Source organism: Scyliorhinus canicula, chromosome 5, assembly GCF_902713615.1.
Source record: "Scyliorhinus canicula chromosome 5, sScyCan1.1, whole genome shotgun sequence".
Classification (NCBI taxonomy): Eukaryota; Metazoa; Chordata; class Chondrichthyes; order Carcharhiniformes; family Scyliorhinidae; genus Scyliorhinus; species Scyliorhinus canicula.
The window spans coordinates 72763218-72783634 of NC_052150.1; the positions used below are offsets into that span (position 1 = coordinate 72763218).

At 45.8% G+C, this 20417-nt stretch overlaps 1 protein-coding gene across 1 annotated transcript in view; it reads right to left on the minus strand.

Annotated features, from left to right (window-relative positions):
* The window catches only part of dnah5 (dynein, axonemal, heavy chain 5), a 458053-nt gene that overhangs the window by 29807 nt on the left and 407829 nt on the right, over positions 1–20417 (minus strand). Inside the window, exons 70-72 of the mRNA XM_038797206.1 lie at positions 17103–17252; positions 11237–11482; positions 4615–4834 (exon numbers count right to left, since the gene is read on the minus strand). Coding sequence (XP_038653134.1) covers positions 4615–4834; positions 11237–11482; positions 17103–17252 — 616 coding nt within the window. The remainder of the gene's footprint in view (positions 1–4614; positions 4835–11236; positions 11483–17102; positions 17253–20417) is intronic.

The following is a 20417-nucleotide window of genomic DNA, read 5'->3' on the forward strand; positions in this document are numbered from 1 at the left end:
TGTTTTTTTGTTCAGTCTTTATTGAATGTTCACGTTTGTATCCAGTAATGTACCTGCCACTTTGTGGGACAACATTGAACTTACAAGCTCAGCTGGCTCTTCCTTCTAAGCATTATGTAATGAACTCCAATTGGCTTTATTGGTTGGCCAATTGGAGTATGAGCTCCCTCAATGATAGCTCATTGAGGGGGCCCATATAATCACCTGTGTAGGCTTTGAGAGCCAGTCTTAAGTTGACTGGACTGCTAGCAGCACTGTTTGTAGCTGCTCCTGTAATATCGTTATTGTAAATAAATATTGGTGTGGTGACGGAACTCCTGCCTCCCGTGGATTACTACACATTATATAGGACATTGTCCAAGATCACTCCTAGTGGGGATAATTGAAACATTTAGTTGAACTCAAAGTCCTGGAAGAACTCTGCCAGCTAACACCCCGATTTGGACCTACATTTGGACAATACTGACTCCACACTTTTAGGACCCTCATTTTCTCACCTAGACTGATTGTCCCCATTATCCCTGATCCCTCCAACAACCAGGACATCAGGCCCCTCCCATTTCAAACCTCCATGCCTCCAACCCCACCCTCTGTTCTCCCCTGGATCACTCTTCCACTCCTCTCTGCAGCTGAACCCCATCTTTTCAACCCCTCCCTCACCCGTGATGCCCTTTCTGGTCCCAAGACTCCATACAAGCTGCTATTCTCCTGTGCCCCTTCTTTGGGCGGCAGAATTTAACAAGGAAAACAAACAAAACTGTGTAATGCCAGCTGGTGCAAGCCACCTTTAAACAAACATGAACCGGGTGTGAAGAGATTCTCGTGCACTGCTGCCTTAACTGAGAAGGTAGGCTGTCGTTTTTAAACATTTTGCACGAGTAAATATTCATGACATGCAAATGTATTACAAGTATGAACCCGCCACAGGACCGTTTGAGTCTCGAACAGCCACAATCTCTGCATCTCAATCCACTTTTGGGAAATCCTAATTTCACATCCTGCCTAATTCAGTCACCCCACACACCATGGGCGAGATTCACCGCAAATGCGGAGAATTGTAAAGGCTGCCGTGGGACAGGCCGTGACCCACGGCAGCCTTCACGCCCACTTCTGGGGCTTATTCTCCCCCCGGGCGGGGCTAGGAGCGCGGCCCCGTGCGTCACGGCGGCGCGTCCTTGACGACGGTCGTCAAGGCCGCACATCAAGCGTCACGCCGGCTGACGCGACCGATGATGTCGGGCGCGCATGCGCAGGTTGGACAACGCCAACCCGCGCATGCGCAGTTGCCGTCTTTTCCCTCAGCCGCCCCGCAAGACGTGGCGGCTTGATCTTGCGGGACAGCGGAGGGAAAAGAGTGCGTGGTACTGCCGTGCCAATCGGGCCCCCAGATGCCCCAAACGGGCATCTGGCGCCCTTTTCATGACGGCAGCGAGGTGTGTTTTCTGCCGTGTTGAAACGGGCGTGAAGGCCCGGCCGCTCGGCCCATCGGCCTCGGAGAATCGCCGCTCGCCGTTGCGATTTGTGGCGTGGGTCGGGCGTGGGGGGGGGGGAGAATAGCGGGAGGGCGTGAAAAATGTCAGGAGGCCCTCCCGCTATTCTCCCACCCGGTGTGGGGGGCGGAGAATCGCGCCCCATGTTTTCCTCTCTTCAGAGTTCCATAAAATCCCCCTCATATTGGTTAAGTCCTGAGGCAGAATATTAGAAGGGAGTGGATGATTCATTTCCCACCCCCTCAATCCCGGAGGAAAAGTCAGCACTCTGCCAACCTGCTCCATGCCAGCCTGCCCACAGCCATAACGCAATGTGGGTGGGCTGAATAGGGGCAGAGTAGGACGTCCACACTTCATTGGGGAGCAGATTGGGTAGCATGGTAGCACAGTGGTTAGCACAACTGCTTCACGCGCCAGGGTCCCAGGTTCGCTTCCCAGTTGGGTCATTGTGCGGAGTTTGCACGTTCTCCTCGTGTCTGCATAGGTTTCCTCCGGGTGCTCCGGTTTCCTCCCACAAGTCTCAAAAACGTATTTGTTAGGTAAATTGGACATTCTGAATTCTCCATCTGTGGACCTGAACAGGCGCAGGAATGTGGCGACGAGGGGTTTTTCACAGTAACTTCATTGCAGTGTTAAGGTAAGCCTACTTGTGATAATAAAGGTTATTATTATTATTAGATTGCACTTTTGCAAGCTGCTTTATGGCTGAGAGCACCAAAGACATATTAAAGGACTCTGCCCCCGGACTGCAATCCGAAAAAAGAAGAATGCCCAATGGATCTTGGAAACAGGCAAGTCTGGGGTCTTGGACATAGTGGCCGGGATTCTCCGAGTCTCCACGCCAAAATCGCGCTCGGAGCGGGGTTGGAGAATGGGGCGCCGGACCCGCAATCAGGTCCAACGTCTTCCTGCGATTGTCCACGGACCGGAGAATCGCTAGCAGTCGCGTGAGCACGGTCGTCGAGGCGCTGATTGGGGGCCTGCGGCGATTCTCCGATCGCAGCTGGCCGAGTTCCCGCCGGCATGGTTCACTCATGGTTCCACCCGGCGGGCATTCGGAGTGGCAGCTCTCGCGGCTGCCCTGGTGGGGGGGGGGGGGGGGGTGGGGGGGATCAGTTACCGGGTGGGGGGGGTGGGTCCTCCAGGATGGCCAGGGTTCTGTTCGGGGACCACAGATCGATGGGCCGGCACGATCTGGGGGGGACCTATTTTGTGGGGGCCGGCTTGCTGTGTGGGTCCGCCATGTTGCGCGGACCCACGCCTGGAAGTGTAGGGCCCCGTATCGGCAGGCGGAGCTGTGCGGAGCACTCTGGTGCCCTGATGGCCCCCTTCAGGTAAGTGAATCGCTGGGCCTAGGGGCCCGTTGACGTCGGCGTGTAACGCTCCGATGTTTACGCTGGTGTTAACATGCGGTTTCGGAGAATCCAGGTCAGTGTGTTTAATGGAGCAGGTAGGTAGGAAGAAAGGATATTTCTATTTAAGAGAGGCTTCCCCGATCTGTAGAGGGCAGCCCCCGAAGGTGATTCTCCCCCTTTCATCTTGCCGCCTGAATTCTTTTTAAAATGTGGCCTGCCCACTCCTGCCCGACTGCATGCACAGACTTCGGGGTCAATTGGCTTGTTAACAACTGACCCGTGAATATTTATTTAAATATCCTGGACAGGCTGCCGATATCAGCTATTCCATATTATTGTGGTGAGCAGGATGGTAGGGGGTAGGTACCTGCCCTATTTTACATGCTTCCCCCTCTTCCTCCTGGGAAGGTCTCTTGTTATCAAGCACATACGAAGTGCTTGATTAATGAACCCGCATCAGAAGGGGACGGTCACTGAAAATCACCCCTCGAATGCTGACCTTGCCTTTTAGTCTCATGCCAACTACACCCCCTCCTCCCATTTCCCTGCTCTTTACCCCGTGATCCCCATACCACCCTCACTCACCTAGGGGTCCCTCAGCAATCACAGGCTTCTAGCGCATGCATTTCTGACTGCTGCCACTGCTCCCAGTGATGCTGATGAGCAATAGAGAGTTGCTGGCCTTTGGATCCATTGAACTTCATCTGAATGAAGCTTGCAAAAGTGGAATCTAATAATAGAAGCTTGCGGTCACAATTCAAAACTGGCTCACTTTGCTGACAAAATGCAGCAGGGAGGTCATAAATGCATCCCTGCCTGATTACTTGGGTTGCATCCCAAATCATGAGGATGGAGTTATCTGCATTGGCTGGGTGAAAAGCTACTTTATTAAGATGTGCCGATGGTAGGCAGCACGGTGGCGCAGTGGGTTAGCCCTGCGGCCTCACGGCGCCAAGGTCTCAGGTTCGAACCCGGCTCTGGGTCACTGTCCGTGTAGAGTTTGCACATTCGCCCCGTGTTTGTGTGGGTTTTGCTCCCACAACCCAAAAATATGCAGGGTAGGTGGATTGGCCACACTAAATTGCCCCTTAATTGGAAAAAATAAGTTGGGTACTATAAATTAATTTTAAAAAGAATAAAAAGATGTGCCGATGGCCATCTGAAGGGCAAAAGGTTAAAAAAGATTAGATACTTTTAAAGCTAAATTATTTTGCTTGTTAAAAGTTTGAGTCTCTTTCAGCATAATCAGGATTCACATCAGTCCTCAGCCTTATAAGGGTGCAATTCCTGAGAAAGTCCAGGGACTCCCTCTGCCACCCTACTCTGTTCCCCCTCCCCACCTCAAATTTACTGAATATTGGGGCAGAGACAGAAGATCCACTGGTGGCCTCCCATCCCAGAAATGTCTCTGTGAAATATGAAGCAGAACCCTGGCAGCACAGGGCTCTAATCCATTTTCCAGCCTTGATCGGAGATCTGCTTGCCTTAGCTCCAATTGGTTCTTTGGAACCACAGAAGTTTACAGCACAGAAAGGGGTCAGATTAGTTTGTTGCACTTGTTTTAATTCATGGCATGAGCCATCCATTGAATTGCATTTTCCGGTTATTTCTCCATAGTTCGCAAACCAATGCTCAAGTCCCTTATACCTCAGAAGGGACAAGAAGGGACAAAAACAGGTTAAGTGGCCAAATTTAGCCCCAGTATATTCAAGCTCATATTCAAAGGTGTTGAAGGCATTCATGCATAACTATCAATATTGCTGGCTTACCACAGTAGGTCCTTCTTAAACCTGCTCGCAGGCCTTGTGGAGGCTCATTGGTGAATTTGATTGACATCTGGAGCAGTGCAATAGGGAAAAGCTTATGGACCTCAGTTGTCATCCATAAGCGGAAGGTTTCATGGATATTTTCGGTTTCTGTAATGATGTCCATTAATTCATCTAAAAAATCAAGACCTAAGTGGCAATTCTGCAGCAAAGCCCAGCCGCCCTAACATAGAGAGAATTGATAGGTAAGTGTCCGCTGTCAGCAAAAATTGTATGACTAAAACTAGACAATACACACCAAAACAAACATTAAGTACCATGAATAGTTAAAAAGAACTTAGGCTGTTCATAAATCAGGAAAAGGTTTGATGGAGAAGAGGATTCTGGACAACTGCGGCAGCAATAAGAAGCTTTTGCAGCTACGTGAAAAGTCAAAGGACCAATATTGGTGCCATTGAGAGATGTATAAGAGAGTTTAGAAAGGAATTCTCTCAGGGCACGGCAAGAAACCAAATGGGTACTTGGTACTAATTCACTCCTGAAAATGATTATCAATTGACAACATTAAGGCACTATTAACAACAACCATGTTAATAAAATAGATGAGGATATCATTTAGGAAAGAAAAAGGAACCTTAAAATAGACTGTATAACCGGCCCAATTGATATCCACCCACAGAACCTTCAAATGTTGGTACAGGCACACTGTTGAGTACTTAATCTTAATACTCAATGGAACTAGATACTTAAAAAAAAAGTCACGGGCACTGCTGACAAGGCTGGCATTTAATGCCTATCCGTGGCTGCACTTAACTGAGTGGCTTGCTGGGCCAGTTCACATATTAGTTCACAGTCTGTTGTGAGTCTGGAATCATATGTAAGCCAAACCAGGCATGGACGGCAGGTCACAGGTTAACACTCTTAATACTTAATAAAATGAATTGACAATGATCTGGTGGTTGCATGATCACCATTACAGGTGACAGCTTTCTTAATACGGATTTATTAACTGAATTGATATGATGTTATTTGAACTCATGTGTGGACGATTAGTCCAGGCCTCTGGGTTCTTAATCCAATAACATAACCAGCATGCTACCATTCTCTCTTATGCTACTTTGTTACTGTTCTGTTGGACTTGGAGAAGGCTAACATAGTTCCAACTTTAAAGCATGGGAATTAGACAGAACCATGTTCATAGGCCCATTAACCTCATGTCAGCATTAAGTGAGGTAATCACTAAAATGCACTATATAGAAAGGTCCATATCGGGGATAATCCAACATGGCTTCCAGAAATGAAGGTTGTATTTTAGTAATTCAACTGAATTTCTCGAAGAATCACTGAGTTAGTCGATGAGGGTAGCTCGGTTAGCATGTTCTCCCTGGACTTCCAGAAACTTTTCATAAAGTGTCACATAAGAGGCTTCTCTACAAGGCAGAATCTTGTGGAACTGCTAGTAAGGTTATGTTAAACTTATATGGAACATTAGTTTGGCCTCAACTGGAATGTGTATCCAATTCTGGGTGCCACATGTTAGGAAGGATGTGAAAGCATGAGAGTTGGTGCAGAAAGGATTCACCAGAATGGTTTCAGCGATGTGAAACTTCAGTTGTGTAGATAGATTAGAGAAGATGGGGCTGTTCTCCTTGGAGAAAATAAGGTTGAGAGGAGATTTTATAGGGGTACTCAAAACTATGAAGGGTCTGGACAGAGTAGATAGGAAGAAACATCCCACTGGTGGAAAGATCGAAAATGAGTGGGCACAGATTTAAGCAATGGCGACACCGAGCAGCGCCAGGGTCCCAGGTTCGATTCCCACTTGGGTCACTATTTGTGCGGAGTCTGCACGTTTTTCCTGTGTCTGCGTGAGTTTCCGGGTGCTCCAATTTCCTCCCACAAGTCCCGAAAGATGTGGGGTTAAGTGATTTGGACATTCTGAATTCTCCCTCAGTGTACCCGAACAGGCGCCTGAGTGTGACGACGAGGGGCTTTTCGCAGTAACTTCATTGCAGTGTTAATGTAAGGCGACTTGTGACAATGATTTTTTTTTTTAATAAATTTAGATTAGCCAATTATTTTTTCCAATTAAGGGGCAATTTAGCGCGGCCAATCCACCTACTCTGCACATTTTTGGGTTGTGGGGGCGAAACCCACGCAGACACGGGGAGAACGTGCAAACTCCACACGGACAGTGACCCAGAGCCGGGATCGAACCTGGGACCTCAGCGCCGTGAGGCGGTTATGCTAACCACTAGGCCACCGTGCTGCCCTGACTTGTGACAATGATAAAGATTATTAGATTATTATTATTATGAGAAACTATTTCAGACAGCGAGTGGTTAAGAGCTGGAATGCACTACCTGGGAGTGTAGTGGAGGCAGGTTAATTGAGGCATTCAAGAGGGAATTTGATTATTAGCTGAAAAAGAAGAGTGTGCAGTGTTATTGGGAGAAAGCGGGGGAATGGCACAAGGTGCATTTCTCATTTGGAGAGTAGGTGCATATGTGATGGGCCAAATGACCTCCTTCTGCATTGCAACAAAAAACTGTGGTGAATTAAGAATTACTGCATGATGTGGACATAAAATGATTGTCAATGAATTTGGATCTTCTTGGAGACTGGTTCTGTATCAGTGTTAAGACTTTTGCTATTTACTATTTTCATTGATGATCTGGATGAACGTGTTGCAGAAATGATTCACAAATTTGCAAACATGTACGAAGGTTAGGACGAGAGGATGCTCAACTACTTCATGCAGATCCAGATATGAAAATGAAATGAAATGAAAATCGCTTATCGTCACGAGTAGTCTTCAATGAAGTTACTGTGAAAAGCCCCTAGTCACCACATTCCGGCGCCTGTCCGGGGAGGCTGGTACGGGAATCGAACCGTGCTGCTGGCCTGCTTTATAAGCCAGCGATTTAGCTGAGTAAGCTAAACCAGAATGTACAGTGCAGAAAGAGGCTATTTGGCCCTTGGAAAGAGCACCTGAACCTAAACCCATGCCTCCACCCTGTCCCAGTAACCCAGTAACCCTACCTAAGAGGCAATTTAGTATGGCCAATCCACCTAATCTGCACATCTTTGGACTGTGGGAGGAAACCGGAGCAGCAGGAGGAATTCCATGCAGACACTGGAGAAAGTGCAAACTCCACACAGACACCCGAGGCCGGAATTGAACCCTGGACCCTGGAGCTGTGAGACAGCAGTGCTAACCACTGTGCCGCCCCTTTAAAAAAAAAAATCTTATTCTCATTAATTAATGCGGCACCGTCTCTGGTCCTGGACTTATGTTTGGACGAAGTGGGTCAATTGGCTCGGGTGATGATGAGGACTTCATTGCACCGTAAATGCGAGGTAACTGAGTCAATGTTGATGGCAAATTATGTTTAACTTCGAATAGTGCAGTGATTTCCATGGGGGAATGTCAAATACGAAACATACTTCCCCCTATAGGGAAAAAGAAATAAAGCCAGTAATGAAAGAAAGAGACTTGGGTGCATTAATGCATTAAACTCTAAAGGCTTATAATTAATCCATGGACGTTAACGAAAGCAAACAGATTCTTGGGTGTAGTCACAACACAGTTTTCTGTAAAAGTCTGCATTCCAGTTTGTCCCTGTGTTGTGGGCCAGGGTTTAGAGAGCCCCAAAGTGCATCATGGAGTTCACCTGACCCACAACTTTGAATAGATTGTGGTTGTGGGGAGCACACAGGCCTACTCTGCAGGTGTGATGCAAACAGAAATCTACAGTACTTTTAAATTAAAACAATGTTTATTTATGAAACCAGTTAACACTTTATAAACCCACAGTAAACATCTTAACAACTATCAACACCAATAAATCCCCAAAGAATACTGTACTCTATAAATAAGTCTTAATAAAGTTCCAAACAACATCCGGAAAACAAAAGACCCTTTTTAATACAGAGATCAGGTTTAAATTCTCTACTGAGAGCAGTTATCACTTTGAAATCATCCAAATGAACACTCTTTAGCTTGTAGAGAGATCCATGCACATCTGCTGGCTTTCACTGCAGCTCTTCTCTGAAAACGAAACTAAACACACTGTGAAGCAAACAGCCTAAAGTGAAAGTAATGTAGATCCAGAGCTCAGCTCCACCCACACTCTGACATCACTGCAGCCACTTGAGCAGACAAACATTTCTTAAAGTGACATTCCCATGACACCTGTATGAGATCTTCGGCTTCTGTTCAAAAACAATGCTTGGCTTTGGTCCCCTCATATAGTGGTGGATATTGATACTTCTGCAGGGTGCAGAATAGGGCAACAGATCAGATTAATTCCCAGTTTAAAACCTTAGTTTCTCATAGGCTCAGTGAACTTCTAAACTCTCAAAGTATAGTCTTACAAGAGTGACTTGATTGAATTTTAGAAAATAACAAAAGGGCTAGACTATATTAAGGATGAAATAACTGAGCATTTGGAAAGCGGAGACGATCGGTCCAAGTCAGCACTGATTTACTAAAGGGAAATCATGCTTGACAAATCTTTTGGATTTTTTTGAGGATGTAACTAGTAGAGTGGGCAAGGGTGAACCAGTGGATATTGTGTATCTGGACTTTCAAAAGGCTCTTGACAATGTCCCACACAAGAGAGCAAAATTAAAGCAAATAGCATTGAGGGTGTAGAAGGGAAATAAATGAGTTGCCAATTTAGAGGCATGCTGAGGAATGCTTGACTATAGTTAGCACTGCTTTTTAGCGAAAATAAGTAGGTCAGGTAACATAAACAAAATACTGCTTAATATTTTGGTCTCGGACTTATTATGATAACACATTGTTCTCCGAAAGATAACAAAATGTGTACTCAAGTTGCTTTTAGCCAAGGGCAAGAGCGTACGTCGTACGTATTTCAGCTTATGTACTTTCCAAGGTCTATTTAATATAAACATGGCTGTTTACTTCAAACTGTTATTTCAGACTATAAAAAATATGCTTCCTTCAATCGAATTTCAGAGTGCAGTGCAATAGCTTTGCAGCTAGAACACTCTCTCTGCAAATATATTTGTGTCAATAAATTTCCTTAAATCGAACCTTGAGGAATTTGTCTTTATTATGATTTCCATGACAGAGGGTAATGTATTGACGTGAACAGAGAACTGGTCGGCAGGCAGGAAGCAGAGAATGGGAATAAACAAGTGGTATGCAGTGACTAGTGGGGTACAGATGACACTAAGCTGGGTGGCAGTGTCTCCTGTGAGAATGCAAAGAGGCTGCAGGGTGACTTGAACAGGTTGGCTGAGTGGGCAAGTACTTGGCAAATGCAGTATAATGTGGGTAAAATGTCAGGTTATCCACTTTAGTGACAAAAACAAGGCGGCAGATAATTATCTAAATGGTGGTAGTTCAGGAAAAGGGGAAGTGCAACAAGACCTGGGTGTTATGGTGAAACAGTCACTGAAGGTTGGTGTGAAGGTACAGCAGGCGGTGAGGAAAGCTAATGGCATGCTGGCCTTCATAGCGAGAGGATTGGAGTAAAGAAGTAGGGATTTGTTGCTGCAGTTATACAAGGCCTTGGTGAGGCTACACCTTGAGTATTGTGTGCAGTTTTGGTCTCCCAGTTTGAGGAAAGACATTCTTGCTATTGAGGGAGTCCAGCGAAGGTTCACCAGACTAATTCCCAGGATGGCATATGAAGAAATACTTGATCGACTGGGCCTGTACTCACTGGAGTTTAGAAGAATGAGAGTGGATTGCATAAAAACATATAAAATCCTGATGGGGCTGGACAAGCTAGATGCGGGAAGAATGTTCCCAATATTGGGGGCATCCAGAACTAGGGGTCACAGCCTAAGAATAAGGGGTAAGCCATTATGGACTGAGATGAGGAAGAACTTCGTCTCTCAGAGAGTTGTGAACTTGTGGAATTTTCTACCACAGAAAACTGTTGGGGCCACTTCATTGGATATATTCAAGAGGGAGCTGGACGTGGCCCTTGCGGTTAAAGAGATCAAAGGGAATGGAGAGAAAGTGGGAGTGGGATACTGATTTTGTTTGATCAGCCATGATCATATTGAATGGTGGTGCAGGCTCAAAGGGCCGAATGGCCTACTCCTGCACCCATTTTCTATCTTTCTATATTTTTTTGTTGACTAATTATTTCAACTGAATAAGTAGGGACAAAAACGACATAGCTAAATTAAGTATAAGGGGATTCTTTTCTTAGAGAATGGTGGGCCTGTGGGATAGGTTGCCAGATCATCTGATGATTGCTGATTTGCTGTATTCCAACAAGAGCTGGTCCCAGCTTCAACAAAGATCACCTTGTACAACAGTTACAAATCCTGTAATGCAAATCAAGGCCAGTGTGATCTCCTGAACTAGTTACAATCACCCCAGACCTCCACACCCATACCCCGAACTAACCCTCCAAACCTCACTCGTTACCGTCCTGAACCTCCAATTACACCCTCTCCCCACCCCCCACTAACCTCCCGGCCACACGACTACCCCTCCTGAATACTCGACTTTTGAATGCTCAAAATAATTTTTTTAAAAGCTTTGGAGGTATGCTCATGTGTTCTTCATTTAAAATATTTAATCCTGCATAACAACTCTCAAACCACGTCATGTTATTTTCTGGATTTTTTCTCTTACATTTGTCATGGTGTGCTGGAGAAGCTTACGGGCATGGATCTCCTGTCCTTGACCCATAGAGACACAGCGTGTCTCTATCTTGACTCTTTTTCCCAAAGCTATGATGGAATCTGTGGGATCAGAACCCATCGACAGAAAACAGATGAGAGGAGTATATCTATCTGATTCCTCCCAGGTCATTTCCAAGTCCAAGATGAGTCCTTCTGCATATTTTTCTCCCATTGCATCCATAATGTACTTGCGAGCCTAAATAACAAATGGTAAAATTAAAGAATAGTTTGGTAAACCGTCCTACTGCAAATCAACTTCCATCTAACATTATGTAAGATTATAACATAGTATTTATTATATCAATGAACCTCAGTGAAATACACCACCGGAGAATCCAGTGCTGAGCAAAAACCAGGATTAGCGCCGGTCCCCCTGTGTGGCATTAAAGTTTGTGCCTTGCTGGGCTGGACACTATGGGCAGGATTTTCCGAGCCTGTGCGCTGAAATCGCGCTCGGCGCGGGGGTGGAGAATGGGTTCCAGACCCGAGATCAGGTCCGACGCCGCTCCCGTGATTCTCTGGTCCCCGGAGAATCGGCGGCAAACAGGTGTGCGGTGCCGGTTGAGGGCCATTGTAAAAGGTCCCCGTGGCGATCCTCCAAGTGCAGCTGGCCGAAATCCCGCCGGCGTGGCTCTCTCATGGTTCCACCTGGCAGACACTCAGCGCAGCAGCTGTGGATGGGGGATGTCCATACTCCAGGTATGTCCAGAGTGATTTGCTCGCAGTTTTCCGCAGGCATAGGGACATAACCCCGTTATTGGACAATCCCGCCCAATATTCTTCAAGGCCACGTGATTCTCCGGTCACATGGGTGAGAATTGGTGCAGGTATTTACCAGCGTGGTCCTGACACAGTCGACCTTGTGGTGGGCCAAGGGGGTAACTTTCTAAGGGAGGTGCCCCAAAGTCCAAGTTAATGAAATGTCCCACCATTCATGGCAGCACACTTGGATGTCACAAAACCTGCCTCTATAGAAATGTAAATTAGCATAAGTTCGTCGGGTTAGGGTTGCATTTTACGTGTTTGTGTTTTGCATAGCCTTTGACCCACTCTTGTCCACCTGTCATTGGATAGGTTCACATCAAGGCCTTGACTTTCCTTTTACTGTATATAGAAGGATAAAACGTTGAAAATAAAATGGTAAAGAATCATGAATACTGCTTTGGGAATTTTCCCATCCAACTGAGCTGCTCTTTTGCAAACACTTTATCTCTAAAGTCTCCGAAAAATACATCAAGACAGCAAGTAATACAATTTTCATTAGTGTAAGACTTTTACAATGAAAGCCTTAACACCAGCTGCATGACAAAATAGTGTTTGTATTGAAAATGTATACAATTTAAGTGTTTCTCATTAAAGATTTCAATTGTCTTCAGTTTTTGAAGTCTGAAATTCTCAATATGTAAACTCACAGATGAAGGAAATATTGTGAGCAGCATCTTACCAGTAATGTTAGTCTGACACATGGGTCTGTCCCCGTGAGCAGAGTCTCTTGATCTGGGGAGGAACTGATAACAGATAACTTGCAGGTCTTGCTCCAGTTGTGTTTTTATATAAGCCAATGTTAAGAATGCCAACTTACCCAGGGAGACTGTGGGAAACAGTAAGAGTACTGCTATCGCCACATCTGAAAAAAATGGACATTCTTGTCTCACAAGCAACCAAAATGTGTCCAGAGACATCTCTGCAAATTTCAATTTCAGTGCATGATCCATTCTGAGCTCTTCAAATTCCTCTTGTTCATTTAATGACAATTTCTTTGATGATTCAAAAGAAAGTGAACTAAATGGATCACGTTCACAGTCAAAGTCTTCCATACTCGTGAAAGGGAAGTAGCATTCAAACTTCTCGTTCAGTGTTTTAAGATGTTTGGAGATGAGGTTGTGGACAGTTTTGCCAGCAGGATTTGCTGATGCCAGCTTGAACATCTCAATCGACCCACTTGCCACTTTTTCCTGTCAAAGGGCCACTTGTGATCTAAAACCTTGAAATTAATCTGTGGCAGGCGGAACGTTCTCGTTTTTTCCCTGCATTTAACTATTCATTTGGCTGAATATATCTGAAAGATATGCAAGCCTAGAGCACCAAGAATCATAATATATTAAATATTTCTGTGGCAATTCATGCAGAGCTGTAAATTCTTTCAGCTCATTAGGGAACTTTGCCTGAGACAGCCAGTATGTTCGCATGAGTAAACCCTGCTCCTCGACTCCCATCTCTTCACATACAAAATAGTAAACAAGCACCTTTCAAAGGACGTGACTTCATATAATTCACGATTTTAATTGTTTAGTCGAAGACTGCAGTTAACTCTTTTGGCAACAAGGGCTTCAGGGCATTGGGTAAAGTCACTGAACGGGATGTCAGGATTCTGTTCTTTCACCTTACCCACAAATCCTTTGACTTTTTCCATCATAGAAGCTGCTCCATCAGTGCAGGTGACATGGCACTTGGTCCAGGTAAGACTGCTTCCCTCCAAATATGAGGTTGTGACATGAAATATTTCCGTTCCGGTTGCATGACAAGGCAGTTCTTTGAATAGAATCCCCACCGACATACCTGCCATAGGCTAAGAGCTGACAGTGTCTGCTAATATCTGTGGAGTCATCAATCTGCACGGCAAATTTTTCACTCATTTCTTATTTCTGCTGAAGCACCTGTTCAATATTAACTGACATTTCATCAATTCAGCGTTTGACTGTATTATCAGAAAGTGGAACTTTGTCGATTTCTTTAGTACCATCAGCTCCCAACATTACTCACAATACTTCGACAAACTGGCAGAATTAGGGTGTGCGATCTTCCAGCCACGCTGCACCAGAAAAGCATCTTACCATGGCTCAATCTCATGAGGCGTTGCAAGGGAAATCCCACCCACAATGGGCTGGACCAGTTTTTGGCAAATTTGCATATTAGAGTGAGGCAGTGAGTCCCACTTTGATGTCAGATTCCCGAGGTACCCGAGGCTTTAGGATTCAATGCCTTCGCCTCGGAAACCTCGGTGAGTGCCGTTTGGTACTGGAGCCACAAACTAGGGCCAGACGGAACGGAATTCGTGTGAGTCTCGAAGAGGATTGAAGGCCCCCAGCTGCATGCCCTTTGGGCAGGGTGGTGCCCTGGCAATGCTGGTGCCACCTGGATACCCTGGCAGTGCCAGCCTGGCACCACCACCTGGGTGCCAGCCTGACACTGCCAAGGTGCGCAGAAGCACTTCCAGGTTGACAGTGCCATGCTGGCATTTGTTGCATGCAGGCAATTGCACCGGGGTTACCACTATTGGGGGTGCATGGAGGAGCCAGGGGACCATCCCATGTTGTGTCCGGGCTGAGGAGAGCTCGGGGATGTTTTTTCGTGGGCCTCGGAGAACAGGACGGCATTTAAAAATGGCGTCTCCATCTCTCGCTACAACGGGGAGTTCCGGCGAGCGGAGATCCCTGTTGTTAAAAACGGGGCGACGTGCGGCCACTCTTTCCCCGTTTAGGCCCCTTATTCAAAGCGAGTCGCATTGAACAGCCATGTGTTTCGTGGCATTGTAAGCGGTTAAATGTGCTCGCTTGGGAACTTTGTTCCCTTTTGGGAAGATCGCGCCCAGGATTTCGACAATGGTGTGTGGCTTCTTTGATTTTGTTACAAGCTCGGCCACCAGATAACTCACGTCTTGCGCATCATCTGAAATGCACACACTCCATCATATGCTAATTTTGCTTTATGTTTTACTCTCAGGTGCTTGAGAGTGAATGGTGCTTTGTGTGGGAATGGTATTTCAACTTATTTGGTACAACTGCAGCATTTGAGAGGTACTCCCTGCAAGTTAGACATTCAGGGACAGGGCAAGAGGCATCATCAGTCCACAAAAATCCAAAGGCCAAGGAGCTGTCGCTGTACAGTCTATGTACAAACCTGGCTTTTTTCAACTGAGGCTTTCATCTAAATCAGAGCGGGATTCTTAATTTCTCTTCAAGAATTCATCCATGGCAAACTGGTCAAATACACCACACTACACATGAAGTGCAATGAAGCATCAACTTACATGCACAGTTTCAGCTCTTTGGCTTTGCCAAGCTGAAAAGTATGCCACCAAAGGTGTATTCTTGCCCCACTGTCACGCAGCATGGAGTTACCAACCTTCAAGTTCCCTTCTTGGATCTTCAGGGCTTCTTTTGAGGTCTCGTCAACTACTAATGCTTCTCCCGAGCATTTTAGGTCTGCTCCTCGCAGCCCTTTATCTAATTGAAGCCCATTTCTTCTTTTCTTAACTTCATTGGTTCCTGTTTCTTACCTCTAAAGGAAAAAACAGTTTGAACCGGTATTCTTATTTCCCCGTTTTACTGGTGTTCCATTTTGGAGCACACAAGACCAGTTCAGATCAGTATTCTTATTTCCTCGTTTTACATTTTTTTCCTTACTTTGTTTTTGTTTACATCTCCCTGTCTTCACTCCCTGTTTTTTTAAAGCTTTCCCTTTTTCCCTCACTTCTCCTAGGGAATTTGCACCCATTGCGTGTCTTCACTTGATGGCGAGATGCATGGGCTCTTGTCTTCAGCTCCATGGTCGACATCTCCAAGTTGCATGGAATCTTTAGGGCCACTCGTGCAAGCACTGGCCCAAAAAAAGGCTACACGTGAACGGTTCGGACGCATCTGAGCCAAGTAAAATTTCCGAACCACACATGTGCAGCCCTTTCCCGGCCCCTGAAGGTGCGGAGGATTCTGCACTTTGGGGCGGCCCGACGCCAGAGTGGTTCATGCCACTCCGTCCTGCCGGAGTTGCCCGCCCCGCCGATTACGGCAGAATTCCGCCCCTGAAGTTCGTTGGCACGTGGGGATGCCAAGGTTAGATGTTGTTTCTTTTAATTTGTTTTTAATAATTTTGAATTCTATTTTGCGGCACACCAGTTAGGAATCACTGGTCTAGAGGCCTATTGTTTCAGTGTTTGGAGTAAACCTTGAAGAACGTCAGGCGCGAGTTCCACAACTGGGTGCTGCCTAAGCATGTCCATTCAAGGAAAAGTCCCCCACTCAGCATGACTCAATTAGGAACTTTCTGGAAGCTTGAGATATCCTGTGATGAAGTTTCAGGTCACCTGACTCTTCTGTAGCCACCTTAGCCACCGCGCGAGTGTCCATTTTAAAATATAAAAGACAATTCCAGAAGCTTCCACAGGAACATAATCCATGTTGAAGTTATGAATAGAACATGCTTTCACTGGTATGACAGCGGTGTTAGGTGTAAATTACTCGGCCACAGAATAATGCCCGACGCAGCAAAAATTAATCGAGTGTCATGGAACTGTTGAATTTTATTAATATCACAAGTTTGATTTGTCATTAAGTTAACCCAAAACACCAGTGTCTTTTCCTTTAATATCTTTAAAATGTATTTTATTTTATAAAAGTCTCCATGATGCTGCAAACAGATATGTAACTCACACAGTTTTGTAGTTGTTCTTTTTGTTACTGATTCTTGACAGCACTTATAGGTTATTTTGGGGGGAATTTAGTAAGGAAAGGGAAACACCTTTTGGTGGTGTTGCACCTGATTGCAACACATATATTAAAGCCATATTTGTTACCCCATTTTGTTTTTCACAGATGAAACCACACAATAACTTTCCATAATATCGCTACTTATGAAATATACCGCTCAATGAAATTCAAATATATGTCAGGGTACATAAACAAAATTAACCTGCTTGTTTAAGCAATGTGGAATCTAACATGCAACTTAATCAGAAGTCATATCCTTGATAAATCATGATCAAGATTTGTTCAGTCTCTAAATTTAACAGATGTAGTTATTTACATTCTAATTAATACCTGTGCAATGGTTCTATCAGGACACCAAGATCTGATTAAGAGAAGACGTCTGAAACAGTCCAAGGATTGGTCATAAGCGTTCGGTAGAAGTTCTTCCTCAGGTGCTTCTTTATCAAACCAATTTTTCCACAGTTTCTCATTTCTCCCAATCTATTCAAATAACATTGTTGTAAGATTAGGTGAACTGAAAGGATTTTCACTGAGTTGTAAAAGAAAATTCAAGAAGAAAAGACCATCCAGCCCACCAGCACACATCCAAGTCATTCTTTACATTGTTTCACCACTGAACTTAACGGTGTTCTGAATAATCAGTGTTTATTTAGATTCCAAATGTTTACCACTCTAATCATTTGACCGAGTATTCTGACTTTACTTTCATTACTATTCATTTACATGCCACTTCTTCGACATACTATAAAATCTAGATGTATACAATTACAATTTACCTTGTATATACTTTTTTTTTAAACATTTTTATTCGCCATATTTTCATCTTTTTTACAATACAAAGAAAACTAAAACAGAACACCAACAATATACAAAAACAAAAACACCCCCTCCCCCCTTAACATTCAAAGGCAATCAATTCCCAAAAGTGCATAATAAACAAACCTCAAGAAGAGTAGTACCCCTCCTTCACCCCCCCTCAAATCAAACTTCACTTTCTCTAGGGTCAAAAGCTCCAGCAGATCCCCCTGCCACGCTGAGGTACAGGGTGGAGAAGCTGACCTTCACTCCATCAAGACCTGTCTATGAGCGATCAGCGAGGTAAAGGCTAAAATGTCTGCCCCCGCACCTGCCTGTAGCTCAGGCTGGTATGGCACCCCATAATTGGCTTCTGGGGACCAGGCTCCACATCTATATGCAACACCCCCGAGATAGTGCTTAATACCTCCTGCCAATAACTTTCCAGCTTCAGGCAGGACCAAAATATATGAACATGATTTGTGGGGCCCTTCCCACATCGCTCACAGACATCTTCCAACCCACATTTTTGATTTTTTTGAGGTGCGCACTATACACAAGCTTCAACTGTATCAGCCCCAATCTCACGCAAGATGTTGAGGCGTTCACCCTACGCAGCACCTCACACCACAGTCCCTCTTCCATCGGCCCCCCAGCTCTTCCTCCTGTTCCTCGTTATGCTCTCCTCAATTTGCTCTGTTTTAATTATGCTAGCCCAAGAGTCGCCAGGTATCTTTTCGATACCGCCACAGGTTCAAAACCGAATACTGATCAAAGACTCAATACACCAGTTAGTAAGTTCGAAATCAATGCACATTTATTTACACACACAGTCATTATACTCATGCACAAACTCTACTCACTAAACTACAACTACTACTAAAAGCCTATACTTAGCTTCGGTCAGAGGAACAATGGCTGTTGTCCGGTTCTGAGGCTGCTGGCATTGAACTTGTATAGAATAGTAGCTAGGAGCACCTATTTCGTAGCATGCGTTGACTTTGGACTTACTTGTCTGGTGCTGAGAGCCAAGGCCAAGATGATGAAGAAGAAGAGGGCGATTTGTATTGGGGGCTCCTTTTTATACCCCAAAGGGGCTTCGCGCCCTTTTGGGTGGGCTTTGAACTTGGCCCCAATTAATTGGACCATGTCCTAATCGTCTGTATTGATTTTCTCCAATAAAGGGGTGGTTGCTTGATCGCTGGGTGACCGTTGGCCTGCCTTTGTTTTAGACTCCCCTGGCGCCGGGGAGTCTGCTCTGGTATCGTTTGCTTAAATGTTTCTCTTTTGTCCCCGAAGATAGCTCATTATTATTATGCTAATGGATTGTAGTATCGGTTTGTCTGGGAGCTGCAAACTCCAATCCACAGGCAAACCTTGCACCTGCTTGTTTTCTTAGCATTGTCCAATTTTCCCTTTACTCTTTGCAAGTGTCCATTTTGAAATCGGGATGTGGCCACCCCAGGTGGCTACACTCCCACTTCACCTTAACCCCCTCCATGGACACCCTATCTGCCTCCAGGACCTCTTTTAAATCGTGATAGAAAGCCCTTCTCCAACAGCGAGAAGGCCAGTGTTATCGGGAATGTCGGGAAAACCTACCTTGCAAAATCTCGAACCTGTAGGTACCTAAACCCTTCCTCCTGTGTCAACCCATACTTCTCTCAAAACTCCTCCAAGCTCGCGAATCGTGCCCCAAGAAACAGATCCTTCATTTCCTTAATCCCTCTCTCATCCCACCTCCGAAAACTCACATCCATTCTCCCCGGCTCAAACCCATGACTCCCCCTAATCGACATCCCCCGACCAGGCCCGCAGCTTAAAATGTTACTGAAACTGCATCCAGATCTTCAAAGTGGCCACCACCACCGGACTCACTGAGTACTTAACTGGTGGCATCAGGAGGGGCACAATTGGCAGCGCCCACAGCGCCGACCCCCTACACGCACCCTCCTCCAACTTAACCCAGCCACACACCTTCTCCATATTCGCTGTCCAGTAATAGTACAGTACATTTGGGAGGCCTAGCCCCCCTGTCGCCCTCTCTGCAAAACCACCCTCCTAATCCTGGCCAACGCCCACCCGCCCCCCCCCCCCGCCCCCCCCCCGCCCCCCCCCCCCCCCCCCCCCCGCCCCCCCCCATTAACGAGGTGATCAATTTGTCCATCTCCTTGAAGAAGGATTTTGGTAGAAACACCGGCAGGCACTGAAATAGGAACAAAAACCGTGGTAACACATTCAGTTTAACTGCCTGCACCCAACCCACCAGTAACAGAGGGAGGTTGTCCCGCCTTGCCAAATCAGCCTTCACCCTCCCCACCAAACCAGTAAAATTGTACCTTTGGAGCCCACCCCAATCCCACGCCACCTACACCCCCCAAGTACCTAAAGTGGGTTGACCCCACCCACACTCCCGGTTGGGAGACCATAAAGTACTCCCTCTTGTCTAGGTTCAATTTATAACCCGAGAACAACACAAATCTTTGGAGCAGCTCCATTATACTCCCCACCGACACACTCAGCTCCAAAATGTACAGTAACAGATCATCAGCATATATGGATACCCTATGCTCCACACCCCCGCACTATCCCTTTCCACAACCCTGAGCTCCTTCGCGCAATGGCCAAAAGCTGCATAGCCAGTGCAAACAGAAAGGCAGCAAGGGGGACATAAGGCACCCGTCTCGCACCTCAATGCAGAGCAAAGTATCCCAAATTCAGGTTGCAGCCATCGGCTCCATATACAACAGCTGCAACCACGCTGTAGAACTCGGCCCGATATACTTTTTGTATTAATGCAATTTGAGGAAGTTCACCGTTAATCACCTTCTTTCAGAACTGGAAACATCT